Source organism: Aptenodytes forsteri, unplaced genomic scaffold, assembly GCF_000699145.1.
Source record: "Aptenodytes forsteri isolate BGI_AS27 unplaced genomic scaffold, ASM69914v1 Scaffold15, whole genome shotgun sequence".
In the NCBI taxonomy this organism is placed as follows: Eukaryota; Metazoa; Chordata; class Aves; order Sphenisciformes; family Spheniscidae; genus Aptenodytes; species Aptenodytes forsteri.
The window spans coordinates 23,818,661-23,840,863 of NW_008795129.1; the positions used below are offsets into that span (position 1 = coordinate 23,818,661).

Genomic DNA, 22,203 nt, shown 5'->3' on the forward strand with positions numbered 1-22,203 from the left:
GTGTGTGAAAAATACTTTCTTCTTTTTTTCTTTCTTTTTTTTTTTTCTTGCATCATTGCAGGGCGTAGGTGAATGCACAGCTACTTTATTCAGTGTATTGGGCAGAGAAGAGACTGGCGGTTTGTTTTTTCATTAGCCGGGGAGGGCAGCGGCCGTTGCCAGGAGCCCTTTCTGCCCTCCCCATCCCACGGATCCCAGCTGGAATGGCTAGAACTTAAACCTGGCAGGAGAACTTCTGTTACACGTCACGCATCATTGCAGGGCGTAGGTGAATGCACAGCTACTTTATTCAGTGTATTGGGCAGAGAAGAGACTGGCGGTTTGTTTTTTCATTAGCCGGGGAGGGCAGCGGCCGTTGCCAGGAGCCCTTTCTGCCCTCCCCATCCCACGGATCCCAGCTGGAATGGCTAGAACTTAAACCTGGCAGGAGAACTTCTGTTACACGTCACTGGCCCTGTGAGACTGCAAAAAGGATTATTTTTTTTTTCCTTCCACTTCTAAGCCAGTACTGATGCCTCCCGTTAGAAGAGGTAACCAGATACAAGAGTAAGGAAAGGGCTGAAGCCACATAATGGTTTCCTCTTACATTTCTATGTTAACTCTGTACGGATTGCTTAATGCAATGGTTTGAAAACAGGTGCAGAAGCCCTGTCCTTCCCAAGGAATTGAGGGGGAAAAAAAAAACTATTTTTATTCATGTGATTGATGCACAGATGAAGGAAACTTAACACACAATAACAGAAGTTGATCATTAATGTATCACATCCTAGTTTTCAGCGCTTCAGTAAGCAGGTGACTTCTTCAGGGCTTCTCCCCAGTCTTGACTGCTATCACTTTGTCATTAACACTGGAACATCAATGATGCGTCTGTCCAAAATCAACATTACAAATTTCGTATCAAATTCTTTTTTTAGTTCATGTATAACTTCTTTTCTAATGTCTCTTGGTCCCAAGTTTATTGAATGATTTTTAAATTATCTGCTATTGCTCGTTGGGATGTTCCCTGTTGTCCCCGTGTTTTGTGGGCTGGTTAGGAGATGGCGCTTGGGAAGGATGTGCCACTGTGGGAAGATTGTGAGTAACAGGGATGCCTCCGGGAATGATGCCCTCCATAGCTGCTGGTATTCCTCCCGGTGCGACGCTGACCATCCCAGGTGGATACCTGGGAGAGGGGAGAGAGAGGGGCAGGTTTGTCATGTCAGAGCTCGCCACAGACAGCGCAAATGACCCAACCGCTGTTGCAGAGGCTATGGAGAAAACGAGCAGGAAAGAGATTCCACTTCTCTACTAGAGCCGAGTTCAGTTTTTCTTTTAAATTACATGGGATAGCTCAATGTTAAATGTTAAACCAATGCTGCTGTGTCTTGGGTAAGGGTTCTCCACTACGATACTGGGACTGCGTCTTGTTCTGTACCTTCTAACAGGTGGCTGAACCGTAAGGAAGCCTTTCTCTTTTGAAAAATTGGGTAAGGGATCATCTTGAATGCTCTCTGAAATGCCAACCGCTAGCATGCTGACTTAATTATCCCTGCGTGTGAATACCTTTGAACACCTATAACCCGTTCATAATTTTTCCCTCTACACCTATACCCCGTTCATAATTTTTCCCTCTACAGAAGGTGAGCTGCATCTTCCTCATGTAACCAGAGAGCACAGGTGAAAAATAGGGTTGGATCTGGTCCATCTTCCTTTCTAAGAGCAGGGTGAGTTATACGTATTCCAAGAACTGAGAATGAGGAGAAGAAAGGAGAATGTCTTGAGCTGACCACACAGAAGATGAGATGTGGGGGCAGCGAGGCCAAAACCCTCCATCTGTTGAACATGTGGGGATTGAGGGCCCCAACCACAAGCACCTCCCTGCTGCTGCCATCGCCTTAGGGAAAGGCAGAGGGGAAGCCAGGAGGGGAAGGGAGGCTTTACCTGCCCCTGAAGGTGGTGAGCTGACCTCAGCTGCCAGCTTACAGGGGCTGTGGCTCCCAAGGAGTTTAGCAAGGATGAAGCACCCTGCAGAGGTTAAGCCGGGAAGCCAAGGCTTGTCCCCAGGGTAATGGCATTGCCCGTGTGCTTCAGAGCAGTCAGGAGCAGGACCGAGGGGGATGCTTTCACCAGGTTTGGGTGTTTCAGTCTACATGTTCTGCTGGCCAAAGTGAGCTTTTGCTGCCTGTGACCTGCAGGCAGCTGCAAGCGTGCAAGGGCCATGGCACAAGCATTGCTTGGGGCCTTGCCCTCTCAAGGGCTCTGCTGCGGGATGCACTCCCGCCCACCTCTGCCCTGTAACATGACCTGATTTTTGGCGATGCTGAAGGTTGCCCATGCTCCAGCTGAGTCCTCATGCCTAATGTCTCCTATCAGCATGCTTTGAGCTGTCCAAAGTGGAGCGATAAGTAACCCTAATCTCAGGGATTTAGGTGGAAATTAGGCCACCTGACTACAGACCTGTATTTGGAGTTTTTACCCTGGCTCATTAACCCCCAAGCTGGGCCAGGCTCACAGCCCAAGCAGTCAGTGAATGGACAGAAGCGCAGAGCAAAACTGCAATTGCTTCTTCAGTTTAGAGGTTACGTCCTGCTTGTTTAGGGGTCTGTGGGTCCTGGCACTTACGGAGATGCCACGCAAGTGACTGCTGGCCCACCAGAATGAAGGCTTCATAAATGGGAGGCTTTATAAACCCGTGGTTAAATCAAGCAGCGTTAGTAATCCCAGTGATGTAAGTACTAGTCCCCAAGGAGGGGGACTGCACAGTCACCGGCTGAGCCAATGTAGAAGTTGTTGCTTGGGCTTTTATGCTCACTTCACAGCTGGAACCCCAAACCCTACCTCTGCAGGGGAACTGGCTGCCGCGGCGGGCTGCGATGGGCCTCTTCTCTGGCTTACCTGTACGTGGCACCATTGAGCTCTGGATGAATTGCTTGCTGATCTATTACTGACCACGGAGCTGTTGTGACAAAGAATTCCTTATTCACGCAGTTTCTTAGGCTTTCTGGGATGCGCCCTGGAGTTGGTAATAAAGGTAAGTATGTGTCAGGCGAGTCCTAGCTTTATCACCCTCTACTAATAAGCTGCAATTTTTCCATTTCACTATATTTGTTAGTATAAAGGTGGTGGTGGGAGGCACAGAAATCCCGTATCCCTTGTTTCAGGAGGACGTTTTGGCTGTCCTGAGGTGCAGGGTTGGAGACCAGTTTCCTACCCTGAGTCCCAACTCTCTGCTTTAGAAAAGCTGTTGCCTTGAGCATGCTGATTTCAAAGCAGGCGCTAGCCAGACATGAAGCTATGCCATCCAGGTTAACAAGGGGGGCAATTTTTAGGACAAGAGAACCACTCATTTGCTGGAGTATCATGCCCATCATCTTGGAGCAAGCTCAGTTACCGCAAGAGTTAGACACAGGTGCCTTCACTGCTTTGGGATTTGGTTTTGGCATGCAGTTGGCTATTGTCTGCACCATCTTTTGGGTTAGCACCATTAAAAGGGGCAGCAATTATTGCTTCACTGTCCTCTTCTTCCCGGTCATGGACATTAGTCTTTGCCATGCTGCACAAGTGCCCCATTGATTTAAAAAAAAAAAAAAACCAACAAACAACAAAACCCACAAAAAACCCCCACCCAAGCACAAACATGCCCACATGACAGAAAAGTAAAGTTTGGTTTCTCAGCTCTTTTGCTAGGAAGAAAATCGGTGTTAGACCTTTCCCAGTCTCCTGCTCTGTCTCTACCCCTCCTGGCTCACATTCCAGGTGCACACGTGAGCTAACCCCAGCTTCCCGTGGGGCTGGGTACCTGTGATCGCACGCCGTATTTCAGTAGCAGCAGCTTCTCTCATCTCTAGTGACGCCTGCTCACTGTACCAAGCGGTGTGCGGAGTACAGATTAAATTAGGAGCATCTTTCAGAGGGCCTTGAGCAAAACTGGGAGCCAGGAGAAAAAAAAGAAAGATTAATCAATGTTTAAAAAGAGAATAAAGTATGTTACAAATGGCAAAAGGCTTGTGGCCTGCCCTCTGTGTATGCATGCCTCGGCCCCCAGCCCCTTGCCTGTGGCACCTGGGCTAGAAGGAGCCCAACAGCATCCTGCCAGCCTGAAATGGCCACGGAAACATGGGGGAGGAAGCACGGGTCCAGTGCAGGGCACAAACTGAAAATGCACCAAAAAAAGAGCCAACAGGGCTGAAAAACCAATCTACTGGGTGGTTGTTCATAATGTTCCCACAGGAATAAACGCCTGGGGGTGTCTCTGCAGCAGCGTGGGGCTGCAGGGACAGGCTGCGGGTCACGCAGCACAAGGTGGGAGGGGGTGGATATGGGGGTTCCTCCTTTGTAGGAGCACACTCTTTTTTTAAAAATTGTTTCTGAAAGCACAAGCAACCTACTAGTACTACTCCCATCCCCAATCTGTGGTGAGAGGAGCTGCACTCCCACTTATAACCAACCCCTTCCCAGCTAGCAGCAGCAGCCTGTGGTCAAAAATGCCCAACACTCAACACAGTAAATTTGTTCTCTTGGACTAGCGAGCGCTTTTTTTTTTTTAAAAACACAGGCTGATTGCTTGTTCTAAGCTCCCAATGTCCCTTCAAACACCTGTAACCCTGGTGCCACCCCATGCCCAATGGATGCTGCAAGGTGCCGGGCCTTTTCTCAAACCAGCAGGGCTGTCCCCAGTGCTGGCGTTGTATGACAAAGCGTGTGGGTGTTGTGTAGCCCCTGGCCACACCGCTACAAACAGCAACCCAAGAAAAAGCCAGAGCTTTACCTAAACGGTTCAGACTCGTGCACGTCAAGCGCAGCCCCTCGTATCCGTCCCTCCTTCAGGGCTTGAGTTAAGGCCTTCTCGTCCACCAGCCCCCCGCGCGCCGTGTTCACCAGGAACGCTCCCTGCCTCATCTGGCAGCGGCCGGGGAGAGAGAGATAAGAGTGAGCTCAGTGCAGTGACCCGGTCCTACCCTGTCCTGACGCAGCAGCAGGCACCCCAGAGTGCCTCCGGCTGGGACTGCACCTTGCTTTTCATGCTGAGCAGCTGCGTGCTCCTGCCCCAGAGCAATCCCCATCTCAGTCAGTGCATGTGGGTTTTCTATGGAAAGCCCAGCTCTGGCTGGTATCAGCAAACAAAACCCTCTCCCGCTGTCACCTCCACACCACGGGCGTAGGGCTTGCTTACCTGGTAGCACACTACCCCTCCAGGTAAACACCATGAGGAGACAGATGGGCTGTTGGGTGCAACCAGCTATTTCAGAGGTAGCCTGTAGGCACTAAGGCACTGGCTCGCTGTGGCCATGACTGTAGAGGGACCCACGGCCAGCACCGACGCTTGGGGTTTGCCCACTGAAGAGCAGAGCACTCTCCTCGGTCGTGTGCATGAGGCAAATTACCTGCTTAATCGTGAAGTCGTTGATAAGGTGGTGGTTATGTTCGTTAAGGTTACAGTGCAATGAGACACAGTCGCTCTGATAGAGCAGGTCCTGGAGCGTGTAGACCCGCTGGACTCCCAGGGACCTCTCTATCCCGTCCTGCAGGTATGGGTCATAAAATATCACGTTGAAGCCGAACGCCTTGGCTCGGACCGCAACCGCCTGTGCAGTGCGACCTGTGTGCGAAGGAAAGAGAGGGGTTAATTTAACTGATTCCTACTGGCCTGGCTCCAGCAGCTGAGCCACCCTGTGGCCTGACCCCCCCCCCCCCCCCCCCCCCCCCCGGGGCGGCCCCGCGGGCCCCCCCCGCCCCCCCCCCTGGGGACTGCCGCAGGGGTCCCCTGGGACCTCCTGGGCTCCCAGGACAGCCCCTGAAGGGATGCTGGCTGGAGGGCAAACCCAGGCCACCTTGCACAGGGAGGGCTGTGCTTGGCTCTAGCAAATGCAAGATGCTTGTGTTAAGATTTTTTAAACAAATGAACAAAATGCAGAGTGAGGTCATTAGGCACCTGCTGGCTCACGGCTATTTGAACACGTGGCACCATCTACAGCCATGTAGGTCTGGTGGGGAAGGCCCAACGTGCGGCTCAGCCCCACCAATGTGCAGCTCTGGACATTGCAGAGAAACAATCCTCTGTGGCGCTGTGTCTACCAAGAAAAGCCAAAAAAGGAAAGAAAAAAGCACCGCCTTTTTTAGGCAACTTGTTTGTGATAGGTTTTTCAGCCTCTTGCTGTACGACTGGTTAATTGGGCATGACGAAGACAACTGTCGTGGCTTGGAAGCAAAGGACTACTACAGCCGCTGTGCTGGCTGTAGTATGGGATGTCTGTGGCATTGCTGGAGACCCCCCCGCCCGTCCCCGCCATGGGCTGTGCAGGCTCCGTGTGCCCTGTGTGCCAAGCCTCAATTATTTATTTATCTGTTAATTTTTTCAGCTAGCAGCAGTGCAGCAGCCCAGCATGTGCCTGGTTAGTGGTACACAGCAACGTTCCCCTGTGCATGCACATATGTGATGCCATTCTGGTGCACCAGAGATGCATGGTTGACCGGGGGGACATCAGCTGGGTGGCTGCATGGACATCCAGCTGCGAGCACACAGTCGGGCATGCACTGCTGCCCTCACCCTGGCCCTGCCAGGCAGACCCGGGCTCACCCGTATCTCCTGCTCTAACCTCACCCATCCGCCTTGCCTCAGTTTCCCCATGTAAACATGTTTCTATGCCAGCTTTTTGCACTAACTAGCCTAGGGCTTTGCAAAACAACAGCATGAGGCAAGTGGGGAAAATGGCTGCTGCACAGAAAGCAAGTGGAAATACTGCTGCAACATTTGTGGTCTGGCTCCGAGCCACCCTCCAGCAGACAGACATGCTCTGTAAACCAGCACCTCGCCAAATCTCTTCTGCTCGCGTTTCTGCCACTTTGCTTGTGTCCAGCCACCGTGTGCCGCGTGAGCTTCTGCTGCATGAACGCACCTCCTGAACCATCTTGTGATGGCTGGACTTTGCTCCCAAAAGGGGTATCCAAAAGGGTTGTCGGCAGAGGTGCTGATGCTACCTCTGATGCTGAAACTCTCTATAGCTACGGATGAACTGAAGACAAACTTTGTTTTACACAGCCCTGCCACTGCGCCGGGCAGAATGGCTCAGAAAGAGCTGGGTTGGTGTAGCTGTGGCTCAGGGACATGTTTTTTTGGGAGAGGACAGCAGCACTACCAGGTATGGTCCCTCCTGGGGCACTGCCAGGTTTCACCAGCACTCCTCCAAGGGCTCAGCCAAGGCTCACAAAATACAGCTCCTTCCCTGAAAAATCGGTGTAAGATTCACACTGATCAACTGTGGTGGTTCTGGGTTTGAAAATGCTCATTTTAGGTCCTTCCTAGGGCAGTGAAGTGGCGCTGAGTCTTCCTCAAAGGCTGAACATGGGGCTGGCAGCGCTCCATGCACCATTCGCAGGCTGCCTGCCCTTTGCCAACGTACCGAAGCCAATGAGGCCAAGCGTCTCCCCCCTGATGCGGGCGGCACCGGAGGCCACCTCCCGGATCTGCTCCACGCTCTGCACCCGCGTGCCTTCCCGCAGCGCCTGGTAGAGCCAGGTGTTTCGCCGGTAGAGGTTGAGGACGTGGCAGACGGTGGAGTCGGCCGTCTCCTCCACGGCAGCCGAGGGGATGTTGCAGACGGCGATCCCTGCAGAGGCAACACCACAAAGCACAACCGTGGCTCAGGGGGGAGCAGCTCCAGCTGCTCGCCCCACCTCTCCCTGCCCCCCAGCAAAGCAGAGGGGCTCCTGGCCCTTCGCCCTCACATCTCCCATCCAGCCCATCATTTGTTAAGCATTTGGAGTAATGTTTTCCCAGGATGTGCACGGTTTACGTACAGCAGCCTGAAATCTCTGCAAAAAGCTCATTACCGTGACCAGTAATGCCCAGGGGTCCCCTACACCTCGGCATCTCTCTGGAGTAAGGACAAGTGCAGATTTCAAGTACAAGAGCTACGCAGGAGTAACTCCAGCAGCAAAGGTTTGTTTTGCAATAGAAAGGCTTATTCTCGTTTAGTTTAATCTACCTTAAAAGTGACTTAAATCGCACTGGCAGAAGTCACTCCTCCCCAGTAAGACTGTTCAACCATTAAATTATTTAGGGGCCAATAATTTGGTGCATTCGAGCAGGATGGTAAACCAGATCAGCGTGGCAGGGCCAGCTTCTCCTTCCACCACCAAGTGCCAGAACAGTCGATTCAAAACACCCCTTGGCAAGCCTCCACGCCACAAACACCCACCCACACTCCTGCAGGAGGAACCGATCGCTCCTGCCACAAAATTTGGAGGCTTTCCCAAAATTTGGGAAGGGCAGGGGGCACGGCTGCGCCGGAGCAGCTCTTCTACCCCGGCACCACCACTGCTGCACACCCCTGCCTGCCCCGCTGCGGGTCTCAGTAACAGACCTTTTGTTCCTTTGCCACAAAAGGTTCATTTTAAACCACTGTGTCCCTGCTTGGAGCTGCAAGTATTAAGTTCACAGAAAATGCCTCCCCAGTCATTGCCCTGTCCGGGCTCTGGCTCAGTAACACATGTAAGGGTGTACTTCATTTCATGTCTATTCAGCAGAGCAGTTAAGCACATGCTTATATCCTACCGGATTCAATGTGATTTAAACACACGTTTAAAGATGGATGTGTATTTAAGTGCTTTACTGGACTGGGGCCTTTGAGTAGAAACCATGAAGAAGTAGGAGATAAAGACAGAATAAGATATTCAGAAAATCCCCTTCCACTGTGAGGGGCACTGATTAAAAATTGAAAATCTGTTTCCCATCCCCCTGCCAATCTCCCTGCTCACAGGAACCTGTTTTTCTGTTTTTAAAACTTTTTCCCACCCTGTGGCTGTTTGAAAGACCTACAGAAACTGGGAGACAACTGACTGACCCTACAGAGAGAAAAAACCCAACACCAACCAACCCCTGAAAACACTGTCCACCTCCTCTCCCTTTCAGGTGACAGGGACACGATGCTCTGGTCCCCGCAAGCTCCTAAAGCTGATGCTGTCTCATTTTACATTCCCCATCTCTTCCACAGAGGGAACTTCTTCTGATTTACCTCGGGGACTTGGGTGCAGCCCAGAAACCACGCTGACCGCCTGCCCAAGCCCTTAATGAAAGGGAAGGGAGGGTTTTCCAAGAAGACCACACATTTAAGTATCAGGCAACTGCTCCTGCACATTTGTAGGCAGAGGCCATGGTTGCTCACAGGGGAAGAGAAGAGACAAGAAGGCTGGAGGACAATGGGCAGCTCCGGCAGTGCTCCTCATCGGCCTGCAGCTCCGCCGAGAGTCCCCATCACCAACCCATCACCAAGCCAGCACTTGTCCCTTTTCTGATGGACCGCTTGCTTATAGAGCTGGATGAAACCGGGCTGCCTTTCCCACGAGCTTCTCACGCTGTTATTTATTGTCGTGTCCCCAGGAGCAGGAGCTGCTGGCACTGGGGGTTAAATACCCGGCAGATGGTTCAACACCAGTATCTTGTTCTGGCGGTGTCTTCTAGTGGGTCAAAACTGGTCCAGCCAGCCTGGCCAGCCCGGCCAGCAAGGCACAGGCAGCTGACACCGCATGGCCAGGCACCGTCTTTAGACACTGGTCATTTATTGACTGCACAGTTTAAAAACTACCTTATGGAAAGCAATACCAATTAAACTTTACGCTACATTTGTGGGTAGTCATTACATTTTCTACTTGAAACCACATCATTTGGCCACCCGATTTGCCAAGTATAAAAAGAAGGATTATACTGCAGCATCCCATTACTTTATTCGTTATATTTTTCCTTTCTTGATGTTCAAAGCCTCAGAACATTGTTATAATGGATAATAACAATAAGAGTTAAAAACATGAAGAAACCATTACGTTGAGAAGACACTGCTCTCCTCTCGAAAAAAATAATTCACTATATTGAGAATTGCTTTCTTAGGAATGACTATTTGAAACTCTCTTATCGCAATTATCCTTGTAAAATGGCTCACGTGAAATGGCTGTTATTCTTCACTTCCCCAGAGATAACCTTTAATACAAGATATCCTAAACACTATTGTAGGACTGCTTGATAGACTGAACCTCGGGATCAGATGATCAAAAATGGTTGTAACTCAGCTGCTAAAATCACGGATACAATTAAGCTCTCCCAGTTGTGCAGATTGCCAAAGGTCTCTGTGACCATCCAAACCAGTATGGAAATCGGGTGGCCCCAGCATCACCTGACAGCCATGCAACGCAGCCTACACATGCCCCCCGAACCCAGGCATGCAGAAAAATCCCATAGCTGGACATAGGGGCTCCTTTCTGAAAATGTGGCCCTCTGTATTTTGGCAGTCCACATAACATGACCCTACAGTAAATCTCTTTTTCAAGTTCCTGAGGCACCTTTGATGGGATGGCAAAGGAGGCAGCAACAACCCAATGCACAATTCCTGCCCCACTGTCCGACACGTCGCCTTCCCAGCGGTGTAGGCATGACTCCGAGAACCAGATCAGATCAAGAGACTGATCTTGCTTAACAAAATATAATAAAACACCCTTCCTCCAATTTTCCTAAAGCTAGATCAACTCTCCTGGGCCAGAAATAGAACAGCCATACCAATATCCGTCAGTACAAGGGGGCACCTGGAACTCGGGACAGTGTGGGAACAAGGGGCTCGGATGGGGCAGTTTTAACATAGTATGACCCTAAAAGCTGCCTTCTAAAACTGCACCATTTTGTTTACTTCATGGTCAAGTTTTCTTGTCATAATATTATCTACATGCAAAAAATGTAAACTGCATCTGTAATTTTAAGGGTTGAATCATCCCCCTTTGGGGTGTCCTGCCTGCAACTCCACTTTGCCAGCATGCTCCCCTGGGAAGCAGCAGGTACTTCTGCTGATTTTAAAGACTCGGAGGGATGTAGGAGGGAATCGGGGTGCAGAGCTGAGACCTACCAAGCTCCCCCGCAGCTTTGATGTCAATGTTGTCGTAGCCACTGCCTATTCGAACAATGACCCGTAAGGCCTTGAACTTCTCTAGATCTTCTCGAGTCAGTGTGATGGTGTGGTACATCATCGCCCCAACAGCTTCATTTAATACCTGGAACAGAACAGAGATGTCAGGAGCCACCAGGACACCTGGAGGGGACGCCTGCAGCTCATGAATCAGGAATATTACACAGTAAATTGCACATTTTTACCGCTGACCTATTGTCTGACCCAGGCACGGTGCAAGCCGACACTTCCAGGTGTCACCAAAACTAACAGGGGTGTGACCCACCAACACTGAGGCCATTCCCTTTGGGAAGAGACTGGATGGATATCTGGAAATTATGATGTTATGTCCGGGGAGGCAAAGCAGAGGAAAACTGAGCCTGTCACTCACCCAGACCCTTTTCCAGGTGGTTATCTGCTAATCCCTCTGCTTCCAACCAGCAGTAATTCTGCTTTTAAAAACAAATTAGGTTTTATGGCAGTATCTATTATTTTTGAACACAACTGTGTGTCACTTGTAACTCCTCGACCTTCTTTTGTATGTTGGAAGTATAAGTACCTGTCACACTGTTCACATTAACCTTTCCTGTATGTTTTCAAGAGTATCTAAAAAGATCTGTGTGATGTTGTACAGTCATGTAAGACTGTACTCTGTCCCCTTCAATGGAGATTCAAACCTTCATTGGTGCTTACCATAAGCTACCTCAGTGTTCTGGAAACCCAAGACCTATCTAAATTCTCCAAGACTGGCTCATCTATCATCTACCAATGCCTCACAAAAAACTCCATCCTCCTTCCCACGCATTTAATATTTGAAGCACTGCAAAGATCAGCACTGACGCTATTTGTAGTTCTCTTTCCCAGATCCTGGAAGTGATTTCTGATCCGTTCAAACGTCATTTGAGTTATCTAAATGTGCACAAAGAATACTTTTAAAACAAGTATTTACAATTAGTTGAGCTTCCAGGCAGAAACACCCATCCACACTGCACGGATCTGCCTGCATGCTGCCCAAACCTCACCCACTCCTTGCTGGGGAGAAATGAGCTGCTGAGGTGTAGCCCGCACTAGAGGAGACGCATCAGCTGCAGCGTGGGATGGTGTTAGCAAAGCCAGAGCAACTGCCCCGCACCCTGGGGAGGTGCAGAGTGCTGTTACTGCTGCACCGAGCAAGCGGACTTCAAAAAAATGGGAAACATTAATAATATTGATGCAAAAAACCTGATGCTAAGAGATAAGGTGACTTTTTTTTCCAAAATAACATCTGGCCTCACTGAATTTTAATCTACAGAAACTTCTGTTGATGTTATCTGCTGATGGTCTCAAAGTGCAGCTTTGTACTCTTTTTTCTCAAGAAGAATTGGAAGAGGAAGGCCAGAGCACACCGGCCCCCGGCCCGGCCCACCCGCGCCCTCACAGCTCATGTTACCTTCTCGTGAATCTCCTGAGTTGATTGTGCGTCACAGAATGCAACCGTCGCCAAGTCCTTCAAAATGGGCATCTCCACTGTACAGTCCCTCCCGTCCAGCAGTGCCACCAGGGGCCGGGGGTGCATGGGGCCGTTCATGATCTGAGGGCGAATACCTGCAAGCAGAAGAAGCGCGGCTTTTGCACCGGCGGCAGCAGGAAGGTCCCCCCGGCAGCAGTGGTACCTGCGCACGGTTCCTGTGTCGGGTGAGGGGCAGCGGCACATGGTTTCAGCTTGCACAACAAATTTAGGGGGATGATGGCAATGCAATGCAAAGTTTAGCACAAGGTCCAGTTTTACCTCTGGGAGTATGGCTGCAGTTTTGCCCCCGACAGAGAGAAAACCCAGCGAAACTTGCTTCAGGACAGGGATGGACAACCCCATTTCAGCCACCTGTGACTTTATGGGGATGTATCTCCACTGTGCCGATCCTCACCGACACAGGACACATTTCAACCAAACCACATAAGCCAGAGCTGCCGGCCTCTTCAACCATTTTATTTAGCATCTTAGGAGTGAAACCCAAGCCAGTGGTTTTTTCCCCTTCCTGCAGGAGGGCCGGGATTTCGTTCCGCAGATGTACACTGGTACTTGATCTGTTTTTTTAAGGAATGACTACCATTTTGACCACCTCAGAAAGAAGGTCCAAACAGACAGCCACCAAAAAAAAAAAGGATTACTGGAAAAATCACAGAAAGAGCAGGACACCGAAGACCTCTTTAGCACACAGGCATATAATCTGTTATATTACCAACTACCAAAAGGCTTCAAGGTGGGAACGGCGAAGCTCAGCTTACTTTGTAAAACCAAACCCGGTCTATCCCCGCATCCTGCGGGATGCTCTGGGATGTGTGGCTGGAGCCTGCGTGAAGGACCTGCATATACAGGATGAAATGGCTTCAGACCCCGCTCTGCCATGGCAGTGAGCGCACTTGTGCCAGTGCAGGACACTGCTCTTCTCACACTTACACACACCTAGCCATGGGCTGCTCCTTTGAAAATACTTGTATCCAGGAGTCTGTTCAGCTGTGCTGCGTTTTTCTCATTTCACAACGACCCGTTTTCCAGGCTGAGGTGAGGAAAGGAACAATCACCACCAAGGGCCGCAGAAGGCTGATTTTTCTACCCTATTTATTGCTCTGCCGGGGATTAATCAGTTCATTTTTGGACAAGTCACTTAGACATTTCTACGCCTTCCTTTAGTACTCAGTAAGGGAATTTATTACATTAGGACTGTACAAAATATCTCAGCTATCTTTTTCGGCTACCCAGGCAGTTTCTGGGAAAAGCGTAGGTGGGGGGAGCGGGTGTTCTGGGCACAAAGCAGCGTTTCATTTCTGCTGCCACACCATGAGATGTCCAGGCCTGGAGGGTTTGGGTTCGAACCTTCAAACCCCCTCACAAGCAGCCTCAGAGAAGCCCCTCTCCTTACAAAACCCCCTTTCTGCACAAGAACCTTCCAGGGCTACCAACCAACACCTGTATCGCCTTTAAGCATAGTGGGTGTGTGATCCTTTTATTGAGGGGCTAACAGACACAGTAAATGCCTTCACTACTTCTGGGTAAGAGCATTTTCCCCTGCCACTCTACATCACAGGTATCACTACTTACTCGCAGTGAAGTTGCTGATGCTGGTGAGCTGGACAAGCACGCGGCTTGGCTGAGGGAACTCCGCGGAGTTGTTTTGGGGTATTTTGAGGGGTCAAACATCTCACATGGAGTATTACAGAACAAATGCTACTGTCTGTGGCTCTGTTTGAGTAAGTCAGACTAAAGCCAAGAGCAGGAGCCTCCTTCGCCAGCCCTTGCGCCCAGGGCTGGGTACCGCTCCAGCCCTCTGGACTGCGGTCAACACCAGGAATTGTGTCACTGCAGCCTCACGTGCCAGAAAAATGGCAATGAAGGAAAGAAACTCATGAGAAGAGCTGATTTCTTTTTTTCATTTTTTAAGGGAAAATTAAATGTGCCTTTCTGTCCAGATTGCTGTTGGGTAACGTATTAGCAAGATCTCCACCAGCTGATGTGTATGTGACAGACACGGGTGCTACAGGCCAAAGCGATGCCTCCCAGACCACGCCAGCACCAAGAGCATCGCCCCAGGGAGGGATCTTCGCTGCTGCGTATAAAACGCGGGGTAGCACATAGTTACATTTATTTTGCATGGGAAAAATTAACCCCATGGAAACAGGCAGGTTTAATGGCTCTCCATTCCTGTTTTATTGACTCTGCTTTAAGAAATGAAGAACCAAGCAACCCAGCAGCAGACCTGACTGAAGATTTTCAGCATTATATGTGAATGTTTTTGGAATAGGTCCTGCTCTCCATCTTTCCTACCGAGATCTCCATTAGCACGTACTGGAAGTAATACATTATGTTTGCATGCATTTCATCCAGATGGAAGTACAACTGTGTCAGTAGGCAGGGTAGAGTGCTGAGACGATTTGGATAACCGAAAGAAGCTTGCCATAAGCAGATAAGCAAGAATAAAAACATGTACAAATCTCAGAGCGCTTACACAATCCTTACGTGAAGCACTATACTGCAGCTAGATTATTTTCTCAGGTTAACAAGCGAGTGAATTATAACACTGACTTAAACGCTTACTAACGTGTATGATCTCCAAGGTTTAGAGCATCACCTATCAGCCTCACACCGCAACTGTAAATAAAAAGGAATCTGATGCAGGGGCAAGGTGGCTGTGGTGGTCCCAGCCCCAGCGGCAACTGGCACTGTCCCTGTGCTGTGCAGCTGTACGCCTCTGTCTGGGCAAGCTGAGCTCAGAGCTCGGTGCGCACTGGGGACCAGGACCATCCTCAGGCAGGGCAGTGGGCAAACAGAGGCTGGTGGTGGCTTCCTGCGAGCATGGCACATCACGGAAGACAAAACCACGGGTTATCTGAAACCTTGATATTTAATCCGAGCCCAAAAATAACAGTTTTATTATGCTGCCATTACGTAAGCTTCTTTGAAACTCAAACGAAACACAGCTTTTTTTTTGAAACAGCATCTGTGTCTTTGCTCAGGATTAGGGATGTAATTGTGCATGATGACACAGGCTTCTTAGGCATGTCACCCTCGCCTGCACACAAAAGTGCAGTTGCCGAGGTTGAATGCTGGCTGGAAACTGTGAGGTAGTCAGAGGAATGTCTCTCATTTCTCCTGCTTCAATGAGGGAATTTACTTCAGCTTGACAATGAAAGTTTTCAAGCAAATCAGTACGAGATGAAGTGTATAATGTATGGAAATTACGTTTTAATAAAAACCATTGGCAGGTTTGCAACTTAAACCGTGGTATATTTTCCTTGCCTGCCTCTCTCGTTGCCTCTCCACCACTCTGCAACTATTCTTCACTGTCCTGGTTCCTACCTCCTGCACACACACATTCAAACCAAAACATTTGGGCTGACAAAACCAAGCTAAACTCAGTACGCTTTTCTTTTTAAACAAGCTCATACAGTACATTTGTTCTGCGTGCAACTGCTTCATTAAGAACGAGGTATGCCACGGATCAGAAAGTAATTAAACAGCCAGACACTCCCCCCCTAAATTGTGATAAAACATCTCAGCCATTAACCCTCTCGCTCTGCCACACGTTACAAAACCACCGGGCTCACTCCACCGAGGGGTACGATGCTGTGTAAACCAAGCCCATCGCTGCCTCCCCACGCGTGGGCAGCAGGCAGCAGAGCAAGCCGGGGTGGTGCAGGCAGGAGGCAGTGGACAAGCTCTCCTTGGGACTGGGGTGGGATCAACTCTCCCTCCCAACAGCCTCACAAATTTGGTGGCTCCCCCGCCATCTGAAGCTGATTTTGCTGATAAAGCCCCAGCTGTTCCTGCAAAGTTGTGGTAAATATTGTTCGAGATGTATTTTTTTAGGTGTTTTCAGCTGCCCGCAGACCCTCGCCAGCATTGCAGGAAGCACTTGGTAAGGAAGAGGGAGAGGAGGAAGGGTTTATGGAAAAAAAAAAAAATAAAAAAAAAAGAAAGGTTCTGCAGTCACAGTGAGAACCCAAACTCCACCCCGGCTCACAGGCAGCGCCGCTTGTTGCACGCAGCCCCACGTATAAAGTGCTTTTGTTTCATTTTTAATACACAAAGCCTGCTTGTCCTCTCCTGCTGCTCCTCCCCTTTGCCACCCACTTGTATCCGATCCCAATGGCACCCCTGCCAAGAGAATTAGGGAGCGCTCCCTGCTAAATGGCAGCCTTTGTGTGACCGCAAGACGGCTGGTAGTATCTCACAGAAACAAAAGCAGAAGCCATTTGCCTAATTCTTACTAATCTCAGTTGCCTAGCCACGCAGCATTAAAAAAAAAAAAGGCTTTAAACATGTTCACTTGCAGTATATAAAAGTGCATCAAGAAGCGATCCTGACATTCGCCTGAATTACCCGTTCACAACAAAGTAGCTACAGTTTTACAGTCAACTACACACTTTATTAAACAAACAGAAAAGAAACAGGAAATTTCCCCTTGCCTGGAAAATGTTGCCTCCACATTCTTCTTCTTATTAAAAACCACACATGGCAGTGGAGGAGGAGGGAGGGAGGAGGAGGGAGGGGAACCCACACACGATAAAATACTACCACTTTTCAGTGCGTTGCCTCTCCTTTCGTCTACGAGGGGGTATCTTCAAACAAGCAATCCCGCGGCCCACAGCTGCAACATCTCAAGACAAATGTCTCTTTGAACACGGAGGGAAAAGAAAAGGCTTTTGTCCTGAGCCACAGAAGAATAGTCTGAAATTGTGAGAGGAGTTACAGTCACCTCTGCGCGGCTCCCAACTCTTCAGAGCACTCCCTCCAGACTTTGCCGAAGCTTTTAACTAATCGTAGTTCTTTCCCAGCCCTTGAATAAAATCATGTGAGTGCCAGCCAAAAAATCTTATGCTATGCACACTAAAGGGTTTGTATATGTCACAGTTGCTTTTCCCCCCTTCCACTCCCCTCCTCCTATTGACTTGCACATACAGTGTTTTTTTCAAGTCGTCTCAAATGGATTTAATCTGTGCCATGCTGCGTTTTATGTTTGTTTGGGTTTTTTTGTGTGTGGTTTTTTTTAAACTTAAAAATGAAACATGCCTTTCCATGCGGAGTATATTAAATGAGGCTCCAGAAACAGGCTGATAGCCTTTAGCAGCAGCGGCAGCACCACGAAAACAAACACAAAGCACTGGGGAAAGCAAGGCTGCGCTGATCTCATCTAGCACCCAGAAATGAAGGGCCAAATTCTCTCTTGATGTGTAAATCAACCAGTTTTCAGCATCAGAAAAGACACTCGCTTGCTGGAAGGATTCACATCTTCTTGGAGACGCCCATCTCCTGGTCCTGCCCAGTTTGTCCCAAATAGGTAAAAGCAGCCCCGTATCATCATCATCCCAATCCCAGACTCCTGCAGAGCATGGGGAAGTGCTGCTGTGGGACATGGTGAAGGAGGGCAGGTCGTACCTGTGCAATGCCCTGTCTCCAGAGCATGCACTGGCTCACAGCTTGGAGCAGTTGGTTTTTTCTCTTTCTGGTTGCCATCGTCATGGCTAGCAGCAGCAACAGCTAGAGACAATCCTCATCCAAGAAATAAGGAAAAAAAAATCACTCCCAGTTTAACACTGTTAGTGCTGCATCTTACTACTTGCCATTCCCTGGCTAAAGAGCGGTGCAAGTTAGTTAACAGAGGGATCTAGGTGGCGTTTCTGCAAAATACCTTGGATCCATCAAACTGATTTTCAGCCATGGAAGCCAAAACCGAACCAGAGCACTGCCGGTGCACCGGTAGTACTGGCTACTATGCTTTACCTGGGACAAACGCATTATGTGGGAAATCTGTCAGCAACAAGGTTAGCCTGCACAGACCTGTTGTTTTCCATCACCGTTTTGTCACCATCCTGCTGGTTCAAACAGCATCATCCCTCCCCTCTGCAGACCAGGGGGGTCTGAACCACCCAGAGCCAGTCCGAGGGAAACACCCAGGAGAAACTGGCAGCAATTCATTGGCACACACAGCACTCTACCAGGCAAGGGTCCTGCTGACCCTGTCGGATGCTTCCGGATGCACAGAAGAGTCCTGGAATCAGAGGATGAGGTCAAGAATAAGGAGAACAAAGGTTTATTACCGAAGCTGCTACTGACTTGTAACATAAACATCAAAAGACCTGTCAGCCTCTCTAAAATCCAGTCTCTGAGTACAAGACAAGGGGATTTAGGCACATCTTTCTCTTGAACTTACATTGCCATTGGTTGAGCACTTCAAATTTTCCACAGATTTACTGTCCCAGCCATCAGCCCCACTTTACAAGCCGGAAAGCCGGGGTCCCGCAGTGCCTTTCCGAGGTGGCTCAGGAGTCCCCACTCCTCAGCAGCCCTGGGCCACCCTCTTTGCGGGCTGTAAACTGGCACTGATCCTGCTTCAGGGGTGCACGGAGGGGAAACCTCTGAGAATCCACCTCTGTGGGTCACAGATAGCCCATGGTGGTTTCAAACTTTAGCAGTATCACTTGCAAGCAGAAAGACGTAAGCGAGTTGCAAAGGTGCCATCGAACAAGTGCTGAAGGAAGGTTTCTGTGAGGATGGGGATGTTTTTGGAAAGCACTGCAGGTGCTGCAGGACCGAGAGGACCACCCTCCTCTATCGCAGCATACTCACAAGTGATGCTCTTTCTTTCACTTAACTTTTCCTGTTAATAGATGCTTCTCATAATAAATGCATATGAAAAAATGAAATAAGACACAGTCTTTATCTCGCAGTCAGGGGAAAACAGGTATTTACTGTTATTTCTAATTGTAAATACTCTGGAGGCGCTTGGTACTGTACAGACAGAAGCCACACAAATACACAGCCAGTTTAGAAAGTGACATCAAATGTCTTTTTTATAAATAATCGTGCTGTGGTTTTTCTAAAGCAAAGCATCTTTGAGACTGCCAGGATCCTACCGGGAAAAGACTGTGAAATCTTCTCGTTTGGAGGAGATCTGGGTGTTTGAACTGATGTCCGTAACGCAGCTGGAGCTGATAGGCTCCATGCTTGCAGCCAGGGTTGCCACGGGGAAGGGGGACGATGGCAAAGCGGAGGTGACTTCCAGCCCACTGGAGGGTTCATGGCAGTCTTCTCCGGTGAGGGAAATCACGCTTCAGAGAAACTCCCGAGCTCCAGAAAGATGGCCAAAGAGCAAGGCCCATCCTCCCCCCTGAGGGGCAGGGTCCCTGCCAGAAAGGAAAAAAACTCGTACCTGCTGTTGGGAAGAGCCTGTGCAAACTCCTGACCTCTCCAAGTGCATTTCCTCCTGTCAGCACGTAACAGCTGGCTTTCTGCCAGTTCCCTTTTCAGGTAACTTTTCAGGACTTCCTTTAAGAATGTATTTTTAAAAATTCATAGGAAATTCCCATATAAAATGATATCCTTATTAGCTGATATGAACACCATGATTACAGTCCCCAGCTGAACTACAGAAGCAGACAGCAACCACAGAGAAATGCTCATAAAAATACGAGGAGTATATGTATGTGGCATTTCCTTACTCTTATTTGAATTCCTGTAGATAACACATACCAGAGACAGATACACCTCTTCACTTCCTTTTGCAGACCCCCATTAAAGGACCAAGATACGCATAACCCACTCCTGATGCCATGGGGATGCTGTCTTGGGGCAGGAAAGCGAAGCACAAGCTTTGCAAAACTCTGGAGCACTCTTCTTCTATGAAGTAATCATCTCGGGACTGAACTAAATCTCATCCAGGAGCACTCTAGATACAGCTGCAAGTATATAAACTGGTGTAATACAATGAAAAAGTAATGTAATATGTAGCCTCTGCTGTATACCTTCCATATCAAATTGTCGGTGTTTTGGTTATTCCCAGGCTGCCAGGTGGGTAAATGGGCGATGGGAGATGGGGGGTGCCCAAGGGATGTGCTGGCCCCAAGGGCCGGCCAGGGACCCCGAGAAGCAGGAGTGTGGAGCAGGGGACGGACGGATGGGATGGCGACCCTGGGGAGGCAGTGGGAGCTGCCAGGGCACACGAGAGAGATGGCAGAGCAGATGGGAGAGGCCATATGGGGCAGTGAGGGATGCTACCAAGAAAGCTAAAAGAAGCACCTGGAAGAAAAAATGCTTGCTCACAGGAGCTCAGTTTCTTGTATTCATTTTTTTTTTAAAAGAGGAATGGGAAAAAAAGGGGAAAAACCCAGTTACGGTTTGTGGTGTGGCTATGTTGTCCCTGCTCATTGCAGCGGGGTTGAACTAGATGACCTTTAAAGGTCCCTTCCAACCCAAACTATTCTATGATTCTATGATTCAGACACCATATGGACTCTCAAACCGTCCCACTGCCCAGGGCTGAGCTTTGCAGCTCCTATTAAAAACAGTATGGAGAAGGTAGCAAAAAACCCCAATAAATTCCCCTCAAACGTACTCCATTACCAAGCCCAGTGCTGAAAACAAATTGTATTTGTAGTGCTTAGCAGATGGCTTTCTTGATATATTATCCAGAAACGTGAGAAAATACTTTCTCTGCCACTTCAGCTGTAGTATATATTCTTTACATTTCATACGTGTGACGTTCACCCCTGTGACACACATTCCAGCCATACGGCATCACGCAGAAGGGACGACATCCTGCGCCAGTTCTCCTTCGGGTCCTTCTTTATCCATTTACCTTTTCCCTTCTATCCCAATGGAAACAAACTACAGCAGTAAAAAACAAATGAGCTGCTCCAGGAAATGGACAGCTTTCATTGTTTTTTTGTTTTTTGTTTTTTTTAAAAGATAAAATAAATAAAACCAAGGTGAATGATGCTGATGCTTTACACGAGGGTGCAGGGGAGAGCTGCTGATATTAGCCATCTGGGCAGGAGGCTGCCTGGACTTCAAATCACCCTGAGGGATTCGGAAGCTTTAAAGACATTTTGGAAGATGAGATGCAAAAATCAAGGCTAAAGATGAGCCTGCTGACCAGCAGAGACATCCCTGGTATGGGGACAGCCTGAAACACTGCTGCCTGAGACCACGACGAGACCAGCAGCGGGACTGCAAACAATGTACCAGCATTGCGGGATGCAAACTCGGTTTTATCGCACAGACGGACAACTGACAGCCCTATGGTTTAGACTGGAAATTTCCCTCGAATGAAAAAAAGAAATGGTAATCCATCAAAGCAAACACTTGGATTCAGCTTTTGGGAAGTGAGAGGGGTTTAATCACACTAGCTGTCCGTGTGCCACCAGCACCTTTTAAACTTGCGTTTGCACATTGATAATGAGTGATTCTGAGTGGAAAACAAAGAAAATGCCATGTTGTGAGATACTTGTAGGAATTAAATTATGCTGGCGTTAACCACTGACATATTAGTCCTTCCCATTATGCTGCACCAAAAGTGCTATCAATGTTTTAAGTAAGATACACATAAGGCTTTCTATATGCTGCTCTGCTTTGCTGCTGGCATTTTTGAGATCTGCAGGAGGTTTTCTGTAGATCCCAGAGGAGGGTCAAGATGGCGTCGAGGGAGTTTCTGTGCTGGGGAGGACAGCGGTTGCTGTTCACTGTTGGCTTACAGCATTCCCTGTACGGTGATGCTTCTACTGCACAGATGAGCAAGCTGGCGAGATAAGACTGCTTTGCTGGGGTGGGAGCCTGGGCAGCCTTTTGGAAGATAAATTCTCCTCTCCACATCTGCCTTATGAGCTGTTGTCATCTCAAGTCATTTGTTTGCAGCAAGAACAACCCACCAAGGATCCAGCCCAGGCTTTACCTAATGCTCTTTCTACGAGGACAATGTGGGAGTCTTCAGTGAGAGCCCAGCTTGACTTTAAGAGCCTCCCCAAAGCAACCTTTGGCCAAGTGCAA

At 49.1% G+C, this 22,203-nt stretch overlaps 1 protein-coding gene across 3 annotated transcripts in view; it reads right to left on the reverse strand.

The window, feature by feature from the left end:
• Nucleotides 1-249: 249 nt before the first annotated feature.
• CTBP2 (C-terminal binding protein 2) overlaps nt 250-22,203 on the reverse strand; it is a 48,437-nt gene continuing 26,483 nt past the window's right edge. For all 3 annotated transcript variants that reach the window (XM_009277951.1, XM_009277952.1, XM_009277953.1), the window contains 8 exons: nt 12,334-12,488; nt 10,866-11,010; nt 7,380-7,586; nt 5,364-5,578; nt 4,748-4,878; nt 3,779-3,906; nt 2,875-2,992; nt 250-1,162 (listed from right to left, as the gene is read on the reverse strand). In XM_009277951.1, the coding sequence (XP_009276226.1) occupies nt 982-1,162; nt 2,875-2,992; nt 3,779-3,906; nt 4,748-4,878; nt 5,364-5,578; nt 7,380-7,586; nt 10,866-11,010; nt 12,334-12,488 (1,280 nt within the window). In that variant the 3' untranslated portion in view covers nt 250-981. The remainder of the gene's footprint in view (nt 1,163-2,874; nt 2,993-3,778; nt 3,907-4,747; nt 4,879-5,363; nt 5,579-7,379; nt 7,587-10,865; nt 11,011-12,333; nt 12,489-22,203) is intronic.